At 36.2% G+C, this 17,146-nt stretch overlaps 1 protein-coding gene across 2 annotated transcripts in view; it reads left to right on the top strand.

Moving 5' to 3' along the window:
- The window catches only part of wash (washout), a 32,945-nt gene extending 17,473 nt beyond the window's left edge, over nucleotides 1-15,472 (top strand). For both annotated transcript variants that reach the window (XM_053751435.2, XM_053751434.2), the window contains exons 5-6: nucleotides 3,869-3,995; nucleotides 13,241-15,472. In XM_053751435.2, coding sequence (XP_053607410.1) covers nucleotides 3,869-3,995; nucleotides 13,241-13,420 — 307 coding nt within the window. In that variant the 3' untranslated portion in view covers nucleotides 13,421-15,472. The remainder of the gene's footprint in view (nucleotides 1-3,868; nucleotides 3,996-13,240) is intronic.
- Nucleotides 15,473-17,146: the final 1,674 nt, after the last annotated feature.

The raw sequence follows: 17,146 nt of genomic DNA, 5'->3' as shown, positions 1-17,146 counted from the left end.
GATACTATATTTTATAACAAATACTATATTATATACTATATTATAACAAATACAATATATAGATAAACATCCAAGACCCGGGCCAATCAGAAAAAGATCATTTTCCATCATGACCCGACCGGGGATCGAACCCGGGACCTCTCGGTTCAGAGGCAAGCACTTTACAACTGCGCCACCGAGGTCGTCAAAATCCATTAAAATTTTCTTATTAAAACCTGTAGCACCCACCCTTTTGTGTCCAGCTCGCTGGGCTATCGTCAAACCGCGCCTTACCCTAACGTCGTACTACTAGCTGTGTCAGACAGACGCTGGAGTGAAGTGAAGTGTTTTTTCCATTTTGAGGTACGGAACCCTAAAAACCCTTTCATAAATTTCGTGCCTCATGCATATTATTTATTATATTTTTAAATTTCGGGATAAAAAGCGCCCTATGTGTTCCAGGTTATGTTCTACCCGTGTACCAAATTTCAAAACAATCGGTCCATTAGAAAATGCGTGAAGAGGTAACAAACTTACTTTCGCATTTACAATATTAGTTGGGATTGGGCCGATTTACTCTTGTGATTCAGCGGTTCGCGTGGTAGCTATGCCTTACATAAACAAGTGCGTGGCTTCCCTTCAATTAGTCTTAATTGCACGAACCTACGATTTGCTTCGTGTTATATCATACAATACAATTGATTGCACGCTATTAAGATCGACACATCCTTTGCAACCATTAATTATGATATTGTAACATGTTATTACTGCTAGCTGCGCTCCGGAGCTTCACTCCCGCAGGAGTTTCTGTCGATATTCCAAGTTTTTGCTCGATTACCTTTATCTAAATTCGTCCAGTACATTTTACATGATTGAGTACTTAACAAACATTATCACTCATACAAATCCAAACTTTCGCATAGTACCTAGTAGGTTTAATCGATGAATCTTTTATGTGAGTATACTCGGAATATGAAGTTGATTGTAATCGAACACATTATTTAACAAACACACCCAATTGTATTTGAAATATTTACTTGTTTGGGAACGTGTAACGTGAACGGCTATTAATGTTTATTGTTCGAAATTTACCGAAAATTTCAGTTATAGGGTATTTGGTATTAAGTTTACAATTTAAGGTTACAGGGTATTTGGTATTAAGTGGTGTTTACTATTTTCTGTTATACTACAATAATCATATCATTCCTATTTTGATTGCGATATAAATTCTTAAGGCGAAGTTTAATTATTCTCGACTTTGAAGCCCAAAAGCGTAGTGTCCGCGTAAACCTTGAAATTGTGAAGAATCTTCCATGATTTTACGTACGACTGCCTGCCTGACATCAATCATCTTTATATGTATTATGTGAAGTTTATTTTTCTATATATATATATATATATATATATAATAAATAAACAAATGGTCTGGTTTGCAATAATCTAGCTCCTTGCCCGGGGCATATAATTAGCAGTGGCGGGGCCGCCGGCGATCGATCGAGCACTAGCCTAGCTCGTAACTTAGTTTCGTGTAGCTAAGTCAAATTATACACCTACCCTCCCTAGGGTTGCCACATCCAGGCTTTACCTGTACATTTCTGGGACACGATCGCAATTTTGATCCGATCCGAGATTAAGTTCCTGACTGTCTTAAATCTAACGAGAACTGATGTTTGTTATACAATTTTTTATTTAGTTTTTTTGCCTTAAATCTCTACATAGTATAAAACAAAGTCGCTTCTCTGTGTCTATGCTTAGATCTTTAAAGCTACACAACGTATTTTGATGCGAGTTTTTTAATAGATAGAGTGATTCAAGAGGAAGGTTTAGGTGTAAAATTTATTATGTTTTTACCCGAGCAAAGCCGGGACGAACCGCTAGTTGTATTATATTAAACTTTGACAATTACCCCTACAGCAACCTCACGCCATGTTTAGCTTGACATGGAAGTCGAAGAAATTCAAGTATCGTAGTATTTGTGATTTCCGGGACGGGAAAGTGATGATAATCTCAGATTTCCCGCCCATTTGGCAACCCTGCCTCGCTCACTTAGCGGTGACCTAATTCGATATTAGGTTTAATTTGACATGTGGTACGAGAACTTTGGAATAAGGCAATTAACTCAAGGCATATTATAAGGATAACTATAAGGGATTAACTCAAGGCATTTCAAAAAACTCAAGTTTTTAATCACATCCTTACATATTATAAAACAAAGTCCACTGCCGCGTTTGTCTGTCTGTTCGTGATAAACTCAAAACTGGATGCATGGATTTTCATGCGATCTTCACTAATAGTGTGATTCCAAAGGAAGGTTTAGGTGAATAATTTGTTATGTTTTTATACATGCGAAGCCGGGAAGGCCTGCTAGTTGTATAAATACTTATGGAATACTTTTTTAATCTCAAAAAGTTGAATTTTACAAAATTATTCACACAAAGGTCTTATTATGTCGTTCGAATAAGTGAATATATACATATAAACTGGGATTCACCTGATTAATTTTTATCCACCCATTCCTGATTAAAGGAATATGTTGAAATTTTTCACGATTCACACGCAATTTCGAACTAAATAGTGAAAATCGATAGAGCACAACGGCGATCTAATTTTGTACTGCCGGCGTCTAGCTTTTATGTTATTCTGCACCTGCCCGGTAAGCATCACTGCATTATTAAACTATAGTAAACAGAGGCTATCGATTTTGGATGCAACTGGGTTGGGTTTTAAGACATCACGCGTTTCTTTATGTCATAGATCAACAAAAAGAAACATATTGCTGTGATATTGGGCTTTGAAATTCTTTTTTATTCAAATCTTTGTGCCAAATCGTTTAGTTTGGAATAATCTTTTAAAATATATATTTTTTTATTTTCGCTAATTAACGAAACGAATTAATAAAAATTTGGGGAGGCGCTAGTGTGCAATGAGTAATCGCCTTAACTTGCAACGTGTGTAAAAATGTATGTTCGGGTGGAATGTTGTAATTCAATTTTGAAGCAAATATTTTCAAACACATTGAGCTGAAATTTTGTGATAAGCATGACCTGGTGCACTCAGGAACGGCTCCCGGCGAGGGCACTCATCGGTTTACAGCGCGGACATGATTTTTTCTCACACTTAGAATGCAATAAAATCTCTCTGACGAACATATTGGTTTGTGTCACAAATTTCATTTTTGTAAAAATGTCATTCATGATGACATTAAAAAATATCGCCTGTTGAAACCATGGATTTAGTAAATACTACGTAGTACTTACTAATTCCATGGTTGAAACACATTGTCATGTACAATTGTTTCCTTGCCCTCACTCAAGTCAACACAAACTTCTTGCATATTTAATTACTATTTGCCTACTTATTTCATGAATGAATAGTAAAATCGACCTTCGAGTATTTGTAGTAAGCAGTGCGTGAATTTACCTCTATTACTTTATCAATGAATCAAGGTTAGGTTTGTTTGCGAGACGACTAGACTTATTTATTTTCAAAGTTCCTTTCATAAATATATGTTATATACTTAGTTACGGATTTTTATGAAGCATACATTGAGACGATTGTTTCTGTTATCAAAATTCTAGGAATAGTCTTTTGTTTAATATTTAATTATCAGTAAAAATAATTATCTAACAATAATTGTGATAAGGCTGCGTCTTGTAACTTATCTTGTATTTTCTTCTCCATATTGGACAAAACTATTAATTATTATTATTTAAATTTAAGATGACATAAAATTTTGCATATATGCTGTTTGTACATTTAATTCAATATTGTTTCTAAAATACAAGAATACTTATCTACCCAAAAAATATACTGCCTGAAAGATATCAACGTTTGTTTTAAGAATCGTTAACTGACTAACATTTAAGTGACAATCATGGTTTTGCGACAGGGAGCAGTCAGCAGCGGCGCCCGCGCCTGCCGGTGACGCCCACGCGAACCTGATGGCCGCCATCCGGCAGGCCGGGGGCGCGGGCCGGGCCAAGCTGCGCCCCGCCGCGGACGCAGCGCCCGCTAAGGTAAGGACCACTACTGGACCGCTACTGAATCATCTGCCATTGTTCACTTCTCAAATTTCTCAGAACACGTTCCACATTCGTTTTTTTTTTATTTTTCTTTTTAATCCGGCCAGGAATATTATTTCATTTTTCGGCAAAAGAAAATAATTGTTCACCGTACATCTTCAGCTTAACAAAGAAATCAAGACTAATATGAACCCTGATAACATCCTAACTCCTTTTTTTGGCCCGTCGTGTCAAAATAAGTAAAAGAATGTTATCTAAAAATAGCTTTCCCTTGTCACGGAAACAGTATTTTTTGCCCATTATCTTGATGACAAAAGTTGTGTATTTGTTATTGCGAGAAAATGTTGTAAAAATAAAACAAACCGTCCGTATCGTACCTTAATAAGGAGCAAGATCTGTTTTTTTAGTCGTAATAATTATAAGCGATTTGTAGGATACACATTTTGATAATTCTAATTTGAACATTAAGTTGAGCCATGATTGAATTTTAAACCAATTTCGCCCCTGCTAGCCAAGTTCTCCCCATCTCTAAATTCTTCGGTCCAGCGTAGAATCCAACCTTATCTCTTCAAAATTTCGAAAACGCGTTAGTCCGACACTTTTGGGCATCTCTTCCGTCTCGTAAGTACATACCTGCCTAATTCCCGTAGGGAAAGGCAGAGACAAGGAAAATTTTTGATATTGAAATAATGGCTAATCTCCACGCTAAAGAGGGCCAATTCCGATAACATTAAGTGCGTGGGCAGGTTTTATCTCGGACCGATTATATTATGAATTACTGGAAAGTGGAATCCGATCCGATTCGGCCTAATCTCGAATAAAATTAATTAATGGAGTCTTTGCCCGATGAAGCGATAAAGACGCTCCCACGATAACAGGCTTATTTCGATTTCAAATGTTTATTTATTTAATGTTATTCTCGTTGACTGACGGGAAAATTCCACCTGGCATTATTTCCTGTTCAATTTTATTTTATTAAGAGCTTACTTGAACGCTGAGCCGTTAAGACATACTTGATATTTTAGGAATTTTAATTCAATCCAATTCTCAAGAATCACTTTCAAGTTTACGTTTTTATTCTTTCATATTTTTTATATTGTAATAAACTTTCAAGTTGATCGATATCACCTTTCAAAGATTCTTCTAGAATACCGCTTTATAAAGCGAAAGGAGTTGAGGTCGACTCCAGATTTATCATCGACGTGATCTACTCTGCCTTTGCAACCGTTACTGTAGCGACGAGTCAACTTGAGGCTTCATAGGGATACCGTTTTATATTTGAATTATTTTGGCGTTTTGTATCACATTTTGAAGCTAAATTAATATGTATTTTTAATATTCGTATAAGTTCCTGTTCCCGATATCGTTGTCATCACGTTGCCGTTCGATCCAATATATCTTTCAGCCGTCGACACACGCGCGCGGGTCATCTGTCAGTATAAATAACCTCTCAATACTAAGAACTTGTGTGGGGGTAAATTAATCGTTCTATATTTGTACCAACAATAGATTTCGCCCGGGACAGACCCGTAGGGCTAGAAATAATTACGTAGGTAATTACTATTAATATGATCTATTGTGACTCGTGAAGTGTTGTTTTTTCCCTCATGAGGTTTCTTGTTTAGTCATTGTCGGTCAATCCATTAATGCTGGTTTGATGTGGTCAAGGATGATATGCGTTACAACAGTCTGAAATCTAGGGATGCCGACGACCGTGCGAAGTGGAGACGAAAAAGTAGCAAAGCAGACCCTGGGCTCACGATTTTAGTGGAAATAGGGACTTTATTCCTGTAACTCTCAGCGTTTATTCACCTTAAGATATATTATATTACGATACAGTATCTCAATTCCTGTGGTTAGGTTCCAAGGTGTTCAAAGTTCAAAGTGTAAAATTGTTCAATAAACTCCCTGTAGAGGCTATTAACTTGCCAATGCCAAAATTTAAATCATATATTAAAAATGCTTTGATGGCTAATGCTTATTACACAATTAGCGACTAATTAAATGATAAAAAAAACTTGGACCCTTCCTAAAACTTCTACCACTCACACTTGATCTTATACCTTTTTATAATTATTTATATATTTTCTTGACATGTTTATTGCATATATTTTGACATTTACTTGTAAAACATATACGTGATTTGCGATCTTCAAGTGTCTGAAAGTAACATAGGTATCTATTATGTTAGATTATGGAGATCGAGTATGTCATGCACACTCAAATGGTCAAACCGGTAGCGGCGTCGTGGATCGGGTCGGGGGGTTCTCTATTGTGGTTGAGCTTCGCGATGGCTGACTCACGCGTCAACTCGAGAACGGGTGCTGCCGGGGGGAACTGGTCAGCTCGATTTTTATTAAAAGTTTTTTTTTGTTTGGTTATATATATATGGTTATTATATTGGTTATATATATATTCCTTTCATCAGCACTTGATGTTTCAGTATACCTTTTGACCATGTACTTTATTGTGTACTTTATTGTTTGTAGCTTTGGTAAACATCATTTATTTTTGAATATGACGTGAAAAAGTGCCTGTGAAGGCCTATTTTCTGAATAAATGATTTGACTTTGATTTTGTGGTTTCCTCTTTATCTTCGGCTGAGTAATAAATATCTGATCGGTCGGTTTAATTGGCACTTGTCATTCCAAAAACCTAAACCTGGCTTCTGAGAAATCTTAAACCAATTAAAGACTTAACGACAATCAATAAAAATACATTACAATAAAAATGCATTAATTTTACAATGTAAAACCTTGATGATACTTTCAGTGTGTCTTTAAAAAGTTAAATGTGGAACCATTTTATTGCATAGTTCGGACTTACTTGATTACTCGACTACGCCGAACCATAATAATTAATTTGAGGAGTAATGATTTCGTAGAGATGTTTTGCATAATATGTTATTCAACAGAATTTACGACTCATTTATATTTTTATGATAATTTTTAAAGCGCTCGTGTCTCCCATCGATATAATGTTCGAGTCGGATCATAATGGCAATGTTTTCAGAGTGGCGAGTTAATAGTTATCTGTAGGAGAATAATTATAATGAGAACTACTTTTTGTGTTCTATGTAATAACGAGATTTTTTCGTCTTCATCAATTGTTTCATCAATAGCCATTTCAATGGTGGGATGGATAAGGCGTATGGGCCCAAGGCCCACCATACATGGGCCCACAACGGACCCAACCGGTACCAACGGCATAACGTGCCTTCCGAAGCGCGGAGGAGCTCAAGATAATAAATTTTTGGTCACCCATTTTATGACCGACCATTGTGTGTCTTAACCGCCACTATAGCCACCACTTAGGCCGAGCGCGCTAACCAGAGCGCCATTGAGGTCTTCAATCCCTTTTTCGTCTTATTTGAACATTTTTCCATAATAACGTATTATCTGTATTTCTTTTTATCCTCTGCATTTAAAATATGGTGTTGGCATTTCAAATTCAAAGCTTGCTTTATTGAGGGAATTTGCGGGGGAGGTCTTTGCTATTGAATTTAATTATTTCTGTCATTACATTTTCCGGAATACCGGCTCCAAATTTCAGGAACTTATTCAATTGAACATGCTGTGTTAATAACGTGCAGTAACAGTTTAGTTTGATATGTTTAACCGTCTACTCCCTAAATTAGCGATGAAGTTGACGAAACTATTTGTAAATTAATTCGTGATATTAATTTTGTTTATTAACAACCCTCCGCCAAGGTCGGGTGGAAATGGTGTTACACAGGGGTCAGATCTAGGAGCGTTCAATTACATGCAGCTTCAGGTTACGATACGATGAGATTTTCCGCAAGTGCAAAGTGAAACGTGAAATGACTGCTAGTTCTTTTTGCTCCAAAGTCCTAATTAAAAATTAAGTTGGCGCTGAATTAAATGTCAGTTTCACAATTTTTGTGAATATGAGTGAGTCACTGCAGCTATGAATGTTCATAATAAATAACAAGTTAACATTGATCAAAAAATGCACAAGGAAGTAGCCGCTGGTTTATAATTGCGTACTGGATAATTTCCCTTCTGAGAAAGCGAATAATGGGTCTGATAAGTAAATGATAATAGTATCAGTGGCGGCCATTGTGATATCTATCTTCCCGGCGGACTGACGCATCATTGTTTGCTATACTATGCTTTATCTATTTATTGTTTATTTCTTTTTAGTTTATGCGTAGCTTCTAAAGTTTAGATTAGAACCTAAACGACTCCATTGATCGAACTTTATCAATAGTGGTGATGGGTGCGAGTTTGCAATAAAATTTGGTAGGTTTGTGTGTTGCTGACTGTACCTACAGTAATAATAGGCATGGGGAATTACTCAGAAGATGTTTTTATTTTAAATTAATATCGTAAAAATATGTATAATATGTAAATATTCATTGAGGCTATTTATAAACATATAACAGTTAGAAATGTATTTTTAATGAATATTTAATTACATAATTATTGTTATTATATTTTATGAAAAATACCATTTGTTTAAAAGCATTCATAAATTATATTCTCGCAATATTTTCATACGATGAAATGCAAACAATGCGAATATGAAAACAATGTACAACCAGAAGAAAAAAATAACACTTATAGTTTTATAATTTGATTTGAAATTATTTAATTTTCCGATTATCTTATCATTATCAAATTATCTATCTATAGTGGGGGCGAGCCCCTACGTCCCCCTTAGATTGGGAGCCTCGATAAGGGATGAGGTATTATTAAAAATTCGTGAACGGTTATTTTAACTGTGTCTGTTATCACTCGTTATTAATATGCTACTAAGCTTTAGCGCGTTCGTTATGCTATAAAATTCTTATTTAGATTAGAATAAAAAAAAATCTATTCTTCATCTAATGATGCTAAATATATATAAAAATAAAATAGTCTTTTATATTAATAACCCCCTTTAGTCGTTACATGTTTCCCATTTTATTTACTGTTTGTTGAAGTGACTCATAGTTTTATATTATAGCATTATCTATTTCTATATTCACTGTTCATCCGATCCATAACACACATTATTCCCATCGGGGAGCCCTTTGCGCTGTTACTGTTTCGGCTGTAAGGTCCTTGCGACTGTCGTCGTATTGCACTAAAGGTCGACGTAGCGGCCAATTGCACGCAAGTTGGCTTCGTTAAACAAAAGCGCTAGGAAAAGTTAAGAATGTATCTTTCTGTGCTCGGTTAACTTGCGATCCACATTATACATTAGTTTCAGTATTATATCCAGTAATCTTGTAAATGATAAATTAATAATAGCATTGATAGACATAACATCTTAGAAATCTATTATTTGCTCGTTATACTTAATTCAAGGGACAAGCAAAAAGAATTTTATCTTGTCCTAATTACTTCACCTTCTAAGAATAAATGTCACACGTAATTAGAGGCCATTGAAAGAGACATTTTTTAGAAATTTAATTTGTCTTACTTCACCGCTAAACGGAATCGATATTTCTGGCGAAACTGCCGCTTCTCCTTACTGTGCGTTTGTTGTTGGCTACTCGGAACTTCTGCCGGCTCGTTGTTATGCTCGTTGCTACACACTATCGGCAAACTGCTCACCAAATTTTGCCTTTTTTCTTGTGCAAATAAAAGCTCTCACACAAATTACGCAACGTACGTTCATTCGCGTCGGCATCATACAAGTTCGCCGATAGTGTGTAGCCAGCCGGCATTAGGGGTGGAGTCTTGCACGCTATCGTCGCAACTTCATGGCGTCTACGTCTTCAACGTTTGTAACTTGTGTTTTTTTACAATATGGGTTAAAAAAAAGTCAATTTCTCCCTTTAGTCGCTAAAGTCCATTATATCCAAATGTCCCCTGTATCAATATTACCAAAATGGTCATTTTAAAGTGAAATGAAAAATGCTGATTGTATCAAAATATCGATTATACAAGCATGATTGAACGTGTGTGAGATTGGAGTGTGTATGTATAGTATCTATTCTCATGATGAGATTACAAATATTGGGTAACCTGATGAGAAAATTATCCTTGGACAATAAAAGGCTCTATAACTGGTCGTAATTAAACCAAAAGCGGAAAATAAATAAAGAGGTTGATCAGTTTATAATCGCCGCTAAACATCACAGTTACATCGGATCATTTTATCATTAGACGGTAAAAGTTGCACGACACAATGGACTGTTTTTTGTTCCGACACGAACGCCTCGTGGCTTTGATTAGCGATCCCTACCCGCCTCTTTTCCACAAAATGGCGTCAGCCCAGATATCATTCACGAGCCAGCGTATCTAAACTTGTGAAAAAAGAAAAAATTTTAATCTGCACTCGGATCACAATCATAACCTGTTTTGATATACCTTTTGACTATGTACATTATTATGTACTTTTATATATTATTAGAAAAAATCATTGTAAGAAACAATAATTAATGGTAAGCCCTTCTGGCATGATAGGGACCAACACTGTTCAAATTAGTTTCTTTCAGCATTTCTTCTCAACAGTGGTCGTTCCGAAATGCCAGTAGTTTGTAGCTTGTGAGAAATAATTATAAATATAAAAATTGTCGAGAAAAAGTACCTTTGAAGGTCTAATTTCTGAATAAATTATTTAAATTTGAATTTTGAATTTGAAAACCACTAACAGGTTCCGTGACAAAAGATCCTAGGCCATCAAGTAGACAACGTGAGCGTGACAGCCTTGTGTTGCAGGCGTTGATAAGCTGTGGTTACCACTTTGGTCCGCATGCGAGGCACTGTTCAGAAATTTAATATTAGAAAAAAGTTTTACCAAGCGCCAAATAAGCCCCAATTGGGTAATTGGGGCTTATTTGGCGACTGGGTTGGTTGTGATGTGGGCGATGTAGTAAAGTCAAGAGTATTTCAATGATTTTTTATACATGTCACACATATTTCATTCTTCTTTTTTTAACCCTTTTCCCACTCTTCTTCTTGTCCTTTTCTACACTTAAGTGGCACAGTTTGTCAACATATCTTATTCAATATTAAAAAAAAAAGAGTTTAAATTCTTTTTTACGCATTACCCCACGATGCGTTGGCAAAAGTATGGAATTTGCTAAGAAATAGTCCGATTTTCTTATTGTTTGCTCTGTGCTTTCTATATTTTGTTTGCCCATACCCGATCCTGGCATACGGCAGGTCAATTGAGCGACAATAGATCATAAGAGGAAATCCGATAGATGGAATGAATCGTGATAACGATACGATTGCCATTTGCAGCTATGCTAGTAGGGAATGTTAAAAGTCACGTGGTTTAACCAATCTTCTTTAGATTTTACCTCGGATTGATGAAACTTTCGTATCAGTACAATTTAACACTAATATTGACTGAATTGGCTTTACTCCGAGAAACATGTTTCAATAGAACTTTATAATATTGATTCATAGGATTGTATTTCAAAATAAAACATTACATACGAAATTTTTATTTGGTTTTTTTATTGGTACTGGAGGAAAATATATTATTTATTTCACGTTGAGCTTCCTGAGCACGTGCTTATCACTAATCCCACCGGATTGCGTGGTTCGATTCCTGTTTCCTACTGTTTGTTATGAAAACATGGGAAAGATGAAACCGTGCATTTTTGTTGATGTTTAGCAAACAAGCGTGGTTTATCACCGCCTACACGGAACTCGATATTATCCGAAATAGTTGCCGGCACAATATTCCCTGTTGAAATGTTTTGGACAAGAGCAACCGCCACGCGCGTGTCGAAACTCAACGTTTCATTTTTAGGTTGTTCTCGGCTGAACAAAAGCGTTTTGTTCCATACCACGATTATAAAATAGAATTATGGCTCGTGTACACAGAATACAAATGCGGGTACCGAAAACATGTCGTGTGAACGTTTTATTAATTTTAAAAAGCGTGAAAGTTGATGTATTTTATATTCAAAAAAGGGCTTATTGTAGCGGTTGGTGTCCACGAATAAAAAAAGACAGGGACAGCTTCGTTTTCGAGGAAAATTGGAACATGGACATCTTATAAGGCGAACTTCTCGTAAGAAGCCGTATTTGAAATTGAATTTATGTTATTTGCATTTTTATTTTGACCTGACATAACCTGACATATAGACTGAATAATATTTATTTTTGTGTAAAAAATATCTAAATGCTTACGATTTTGTAATAAGATTTCTTTATTTGTACATTTGTACGAAAGGTATAAAAGGTTGATTACATATTACCCCTTACAAATACTCTACAGGCTAGTACAGTTTGTACAATCTGTGCTTCCACTGGTCCCTGTGTCAGCAAGCAGGCTTCCAAAGTATCAATTATCACAGGCATTTTTTCTACGCACTCGAGCGATTCCAGTAAACTGCCGCTCAAAAACCCATTGGTAATTTGATGCTGACCATACAAAAAGCTGCCTCGCATCTCCAAGCCAAGAATGAGTTGATTGAATGAAGAAATACGCTAAGTATATCTTCTATGCACGATTGTGAACCGTTCCCCATTGGCATAAGAGTGGTCCGATTTGATTGTCAAGGAAATGATAAGAACACTGTTGGCGAAGCGTTTCATAGAACACATTTCGTCTCTCCGAATTTTTCCGGGTAATGCCACAAAGTTTATGTTGTTTAGTACTTTGTGCGCACTAATTTTGGATGTTCATCGCTCATTTAACATAAAGGTCTTGTGTTTATGAAGACAATAACACGGCCATAGAAAAATAATAACTGTATACATATATTTGAAAATGCAATGCCATTATTAAAATATTAATTAAAAAATAGCTTCGCGTTTTTGGAATTCTATGATAAAGATCTATTTTTAATAAACTATAAAATATAACATGGTAAATCAAAGCAAAGATGATCAGACTTTTATCAGGTTTCCAAAAAATACCTATTAACGAAAAATTTTATTTTTAATCATAGTTGTTTAAACTTTATCTACGTATGATATACGTAAATAACTAATGTAAAATTTAAAAGATCTATACAGGTTCAAAGTTTTGTCTTTGACTACGAAACTCCAGATTCCCTGGTCAGATAAAGATTGAAAATGATCATCATTGCCTTTATACCTTATCCCTTTATCTTGTGGCCGGCGCAAAATGTCTTTTCTTTCCAAAATTTCCTATCTACTTCCACCCACATATATGAGGATATTGTGGGTGGAGTTATGAGGATATCCTCATAACTCCACCCACAATATCCTCATATCTCCATGTTACAATCCATCCATTTTTAGGTGACGTCTTCAAAATTGAGTACATAATTTTCACACTAAAATAATTTCCATTATGCACAGGACACGAAAGCCAGCGGCGGCAATCTGATGGCGGACTTGCACGCCAAACTGTCAATGAGGCGGCGCGGCATCTCGGGGGCGGAGCGCGGGGGCTCCGTGCTGCACACCTTAGCCAGCATCATCCCGGAGCCCGACCCCTCGTCCCAGCAGGACTCTTCCACGGACGACGACTGGGAGTGACACCGTCAACGTCAACCAGCAGTGACGGACGTGCCAGTAAGCCTAGGGCGCCACATTTTTGGGGATGCCCAATTTCAAAGCACGTTCTACTATAGCCCGTTAGTTTAGGTACTTGAAGAAAGGTAAACAATCTTTTAGAAGAAAGGTAAAGAAGTTTTTTTTATTGAAATAATCACTTTGACAATCATAATTTTTGCACATTAGAACTTATTTTATAAATCATAAATAACATTATTAATATGTTATGTGTTAGTACATAATTTTTAATGTGTATATTGTATTACAATACAAAGACATGTCAAATTTGTGCACCAACTTTTATGCAACTAAACAAATATATTGTAGTGCATAATCATGTCAATGACACTAAAGTGGGAAGAAACGGATATAATGAGGATAAAAGGTGCAAGTTGAATGATAGAATAATTGTTATCAATAAGATTGCAATCTAGAGTATCGACAATTTGATAACCTTGCTATCTGCTAGTTACGGCCTCTCAACAAGTTTCAGACAGATTTATATCCATTCAGCTGAAAAATCCAGTTTAGGCCCATCTCGGCCAATCTGTCCTCTGGGTTCGAACGTGGTTCTCATGCCCGTTACACACCATCGCCGAACTCAGATGCCGACGCTAATTAATGAACGTTGCGTAGCCTGTACGTGAGCTTTTAATTAAATATTGGATGGGTTAACAATCTGTGCGTTACCATACTTGACCCGACCGAAGATCAAAATTAGGAACTTTCAAAAGTCAATTAGAAAAGTAATTTTATTCAACAGTATCGACGCCCACACTGAACCAGATAAATTTATTCCTGTATGTGTGAACGTTAAAGTTTATGCATGTGGGCCTTTAAGTCCTAGTTGACCCTCGTTTTCCTTGTATTCCCAGCGACACATTGTATGAACAATTCTTCTTTTGCGCGGAGTCTAGTACCCTTTTTTAACGCTTTACAAACAATGCAACTCTTAATGAAGCTATTTTAATTACCCGCAGGACCTCGTTAAAATAGCTTCGTTAAGCCTAGGAAAAAATGTTGATGTTATATTTAGGGTAGATTTGTAAAGTGCACACAATGCTGTGTATAGGTTACGAGCGTGTATTAAGAAATATTATAGAATATTGCGCAAGCATTTTCTTTGAAATGCAAAGTCTTTATCTTTACTTAATCGTTATTGGAAATGTTAGGAATTTAGCGTGCGTATTTGAATTGTGAGCCATTAAAATGAAATTGAATTCAAGTAAATATACAGAAATACTAGATAGAGGCTGCGTTGTGTTTCCAGTTAGTCGTTAAATGTAGTCGAGTCGTTTTTACATCTGATGTTGCATACGATTACATGATAGTTACAGGCGAATTAAATATTTTATACATTTAGCTTGATCTGTCACAAAGTATTTATTTTTATGCGCATAAGGTAAAAATACTGCAAGCATGAAAATACTGCGAATTCTCAGAAACAATGTCTGTAGTCTGTAGGCTCCAATCGTGTATTGGGGCCTTGTCAAATTGCTTGTGTGCGCGACGTTTATAGGCCGTTTACGATCGACGAGTTGTCGCACATGTTTCGAGTTACGACTTGCGCCTGCGCAGTGACACCGAGGGCCCCATCTCGAGCTCATTACAAACAGAGATCGGAAAAGGGCTCTCTCGTTCCGGGAGGTTATTACTATAATCGCGTTTCTCACTAGCGGCTATCTTGCTTTCGTTTCTGGGAAGGTGCGCGGGCGCATTAAGTCTTCCCCGCAAACTATCAACCGGTCGACTAATCGCCCGATTTCCAGAATCGACCCACAGATAGACGGATAATAGCGACTTCGAGCATTTACGCGGAAGTCGATTGCACGACATTTTCGTTCGATAATTAGTTTATTACACTCGTTAATTCTCCATAACGAATGCTCTGTTGTTATTCGAGTAATAACTAAGCATCTGGTTGGTAATGGTTTCGTGGAGGTTAGGTCGCATGCGCGGAGGCGAGAGGCCCGGCCGAGCGTTTTAGATAACAACCGTAATTATCGTGGAACAGTTTATTATAGTATTATCACAAAAAAACATACAATTTGTTCCTGAATTCGGCGTATGAGCTGCATTTGTTGAAACATTGTTAAGTCTAATTCACACACTTACCTAATTGCTTTTACATTATTTCGATGAATTTTAATTGTATACAAAATAAAGAAAAACATCTGTAATCGTTATTAACGTTATTAAAATTGTTGCTTGTTGTGTGAACCCAAATGTGGTCCGCTATTTGATAAAGTTGAGTAACGAATAATTTTAATAAGGCTTGTTGTGAATTATATCATCCACGTTATCGGCTATGTAGGCGTACGAACGTTTTTATAACTTTGCCGCAAGCAAATGTAGAATTATAATGATAGATAGCAGAGATCGCAATAGCACAGTGTATACATAATTGAATATGCGAATCCACAGGATATCAAATCTTCTTCGTCAATTATCAAAATTATGTAATCGTCAAATTTATAAATATATTAGATTTATATGCAGTTTTAATTTGAAATTACACTGACTAATCTGATCTCTGTGTGAGATTGACGTGTGCCTAGAAGTATCGAGCGGTGCTAATTAAGAGTTTGTTGAAAAATACTCCTTACATTGTCTCCTCTAATATATTTTCAAATTGTATCATTGTACCTAAAATCAAATTATTTATACTTCTAATCGAATGGCAATTACTATTTTTTAAAAATTGGAATTAAATTAATTTACTATTTTATCTAAAATGTACTAGGTACCTATTCATAGTAATTTTACTATATTTGTAATTTCAAATAGTTATCTTAACGGTTTCAATGAAATTGGCTGTCGTATATTTTTATATGCAACGTTACATCTAATTACTCGTACTTCTAGTATGTATATTTAATTGAACAAAATGGACCCCATTTGCATTCGTAATTTGTAGATAAATAGTATGTTGTGTTTGACCTTCCGAGTTTTAGCGGCTCGCCTCACGAGCGACGCGATTCATTTCCGAGAAATCAAAGTAGCGACAGAGACGAATGGTCTCCGCGGCGCGATGTAATTTACATTGTTTTTATCTTGGAAGCAATTTTATGACCATCATAGTTTCAGTAAAGCTGATGGCACTCCCTCATCACTCGTAAAATAATCGTGTTTTATGAATCTTCTTCGAAAAAACACGAGTGATAGTTTCTCCGAAGTGTACGATTGGTTAAGTATTCCGGTTGCGGATAGAAGCCAGCTGTGAATTGTTTAGATCGGTGACATTTCAGTGGTCAGGGACATCTGCCGCAGAGCACTGAACTATTCCGGAGGGCAGCTGCGGAAATTGTCATACTATTTATTGAATTCGTAGACGATGTCCCAACAGAGTTTTAGAAAAGAATCTCAAACAAAATGCTACTTTTTAAAACTTTCCAACAGTTTTTATTTTCTTGAAGGGGTATTCTATGTAAAAGTAATGTAGGCGTTTTACAAAGTCTAGTTGCTATGCTAATGAACCCTTCAGATTTTAGCATCTCATCATTCGCATCGCAGACCGAATTCATTGAGATTCCCGGAGGACCAAAACTTTCGCCTTAATTAGCAACGCGATTGGCAAATTGAAGGGTTCACTAGCACCCGGCTCTCTACTCGCGTTAATTAAATAATAGTAAGAGCGATCGGCAGTCTGAATAACGAGGGAACAAGTATACAGGATGTTAAGACATTACGATGCTAAATAGCGATTAG

The sequence above is a fragment of the Plodia interpunctella genome, chromosome 11 (genome assembly GCF_027563975.2).
Source record: "Plodia interpunctella isolate USDA-ARS_2022_Savannah chromosome 11, ilPloInte3.2, whole genome shotgun sequence".
Lineage (NCBI taxonomy): Eukaryota > Metazoa > Arthropoda > Insecta > Lepidoptera > Pyralidae > Plodia > Plodia interpunctella.
This window is presented reverse-complemented; position numbering and strand designations above follow the sequence as displayed.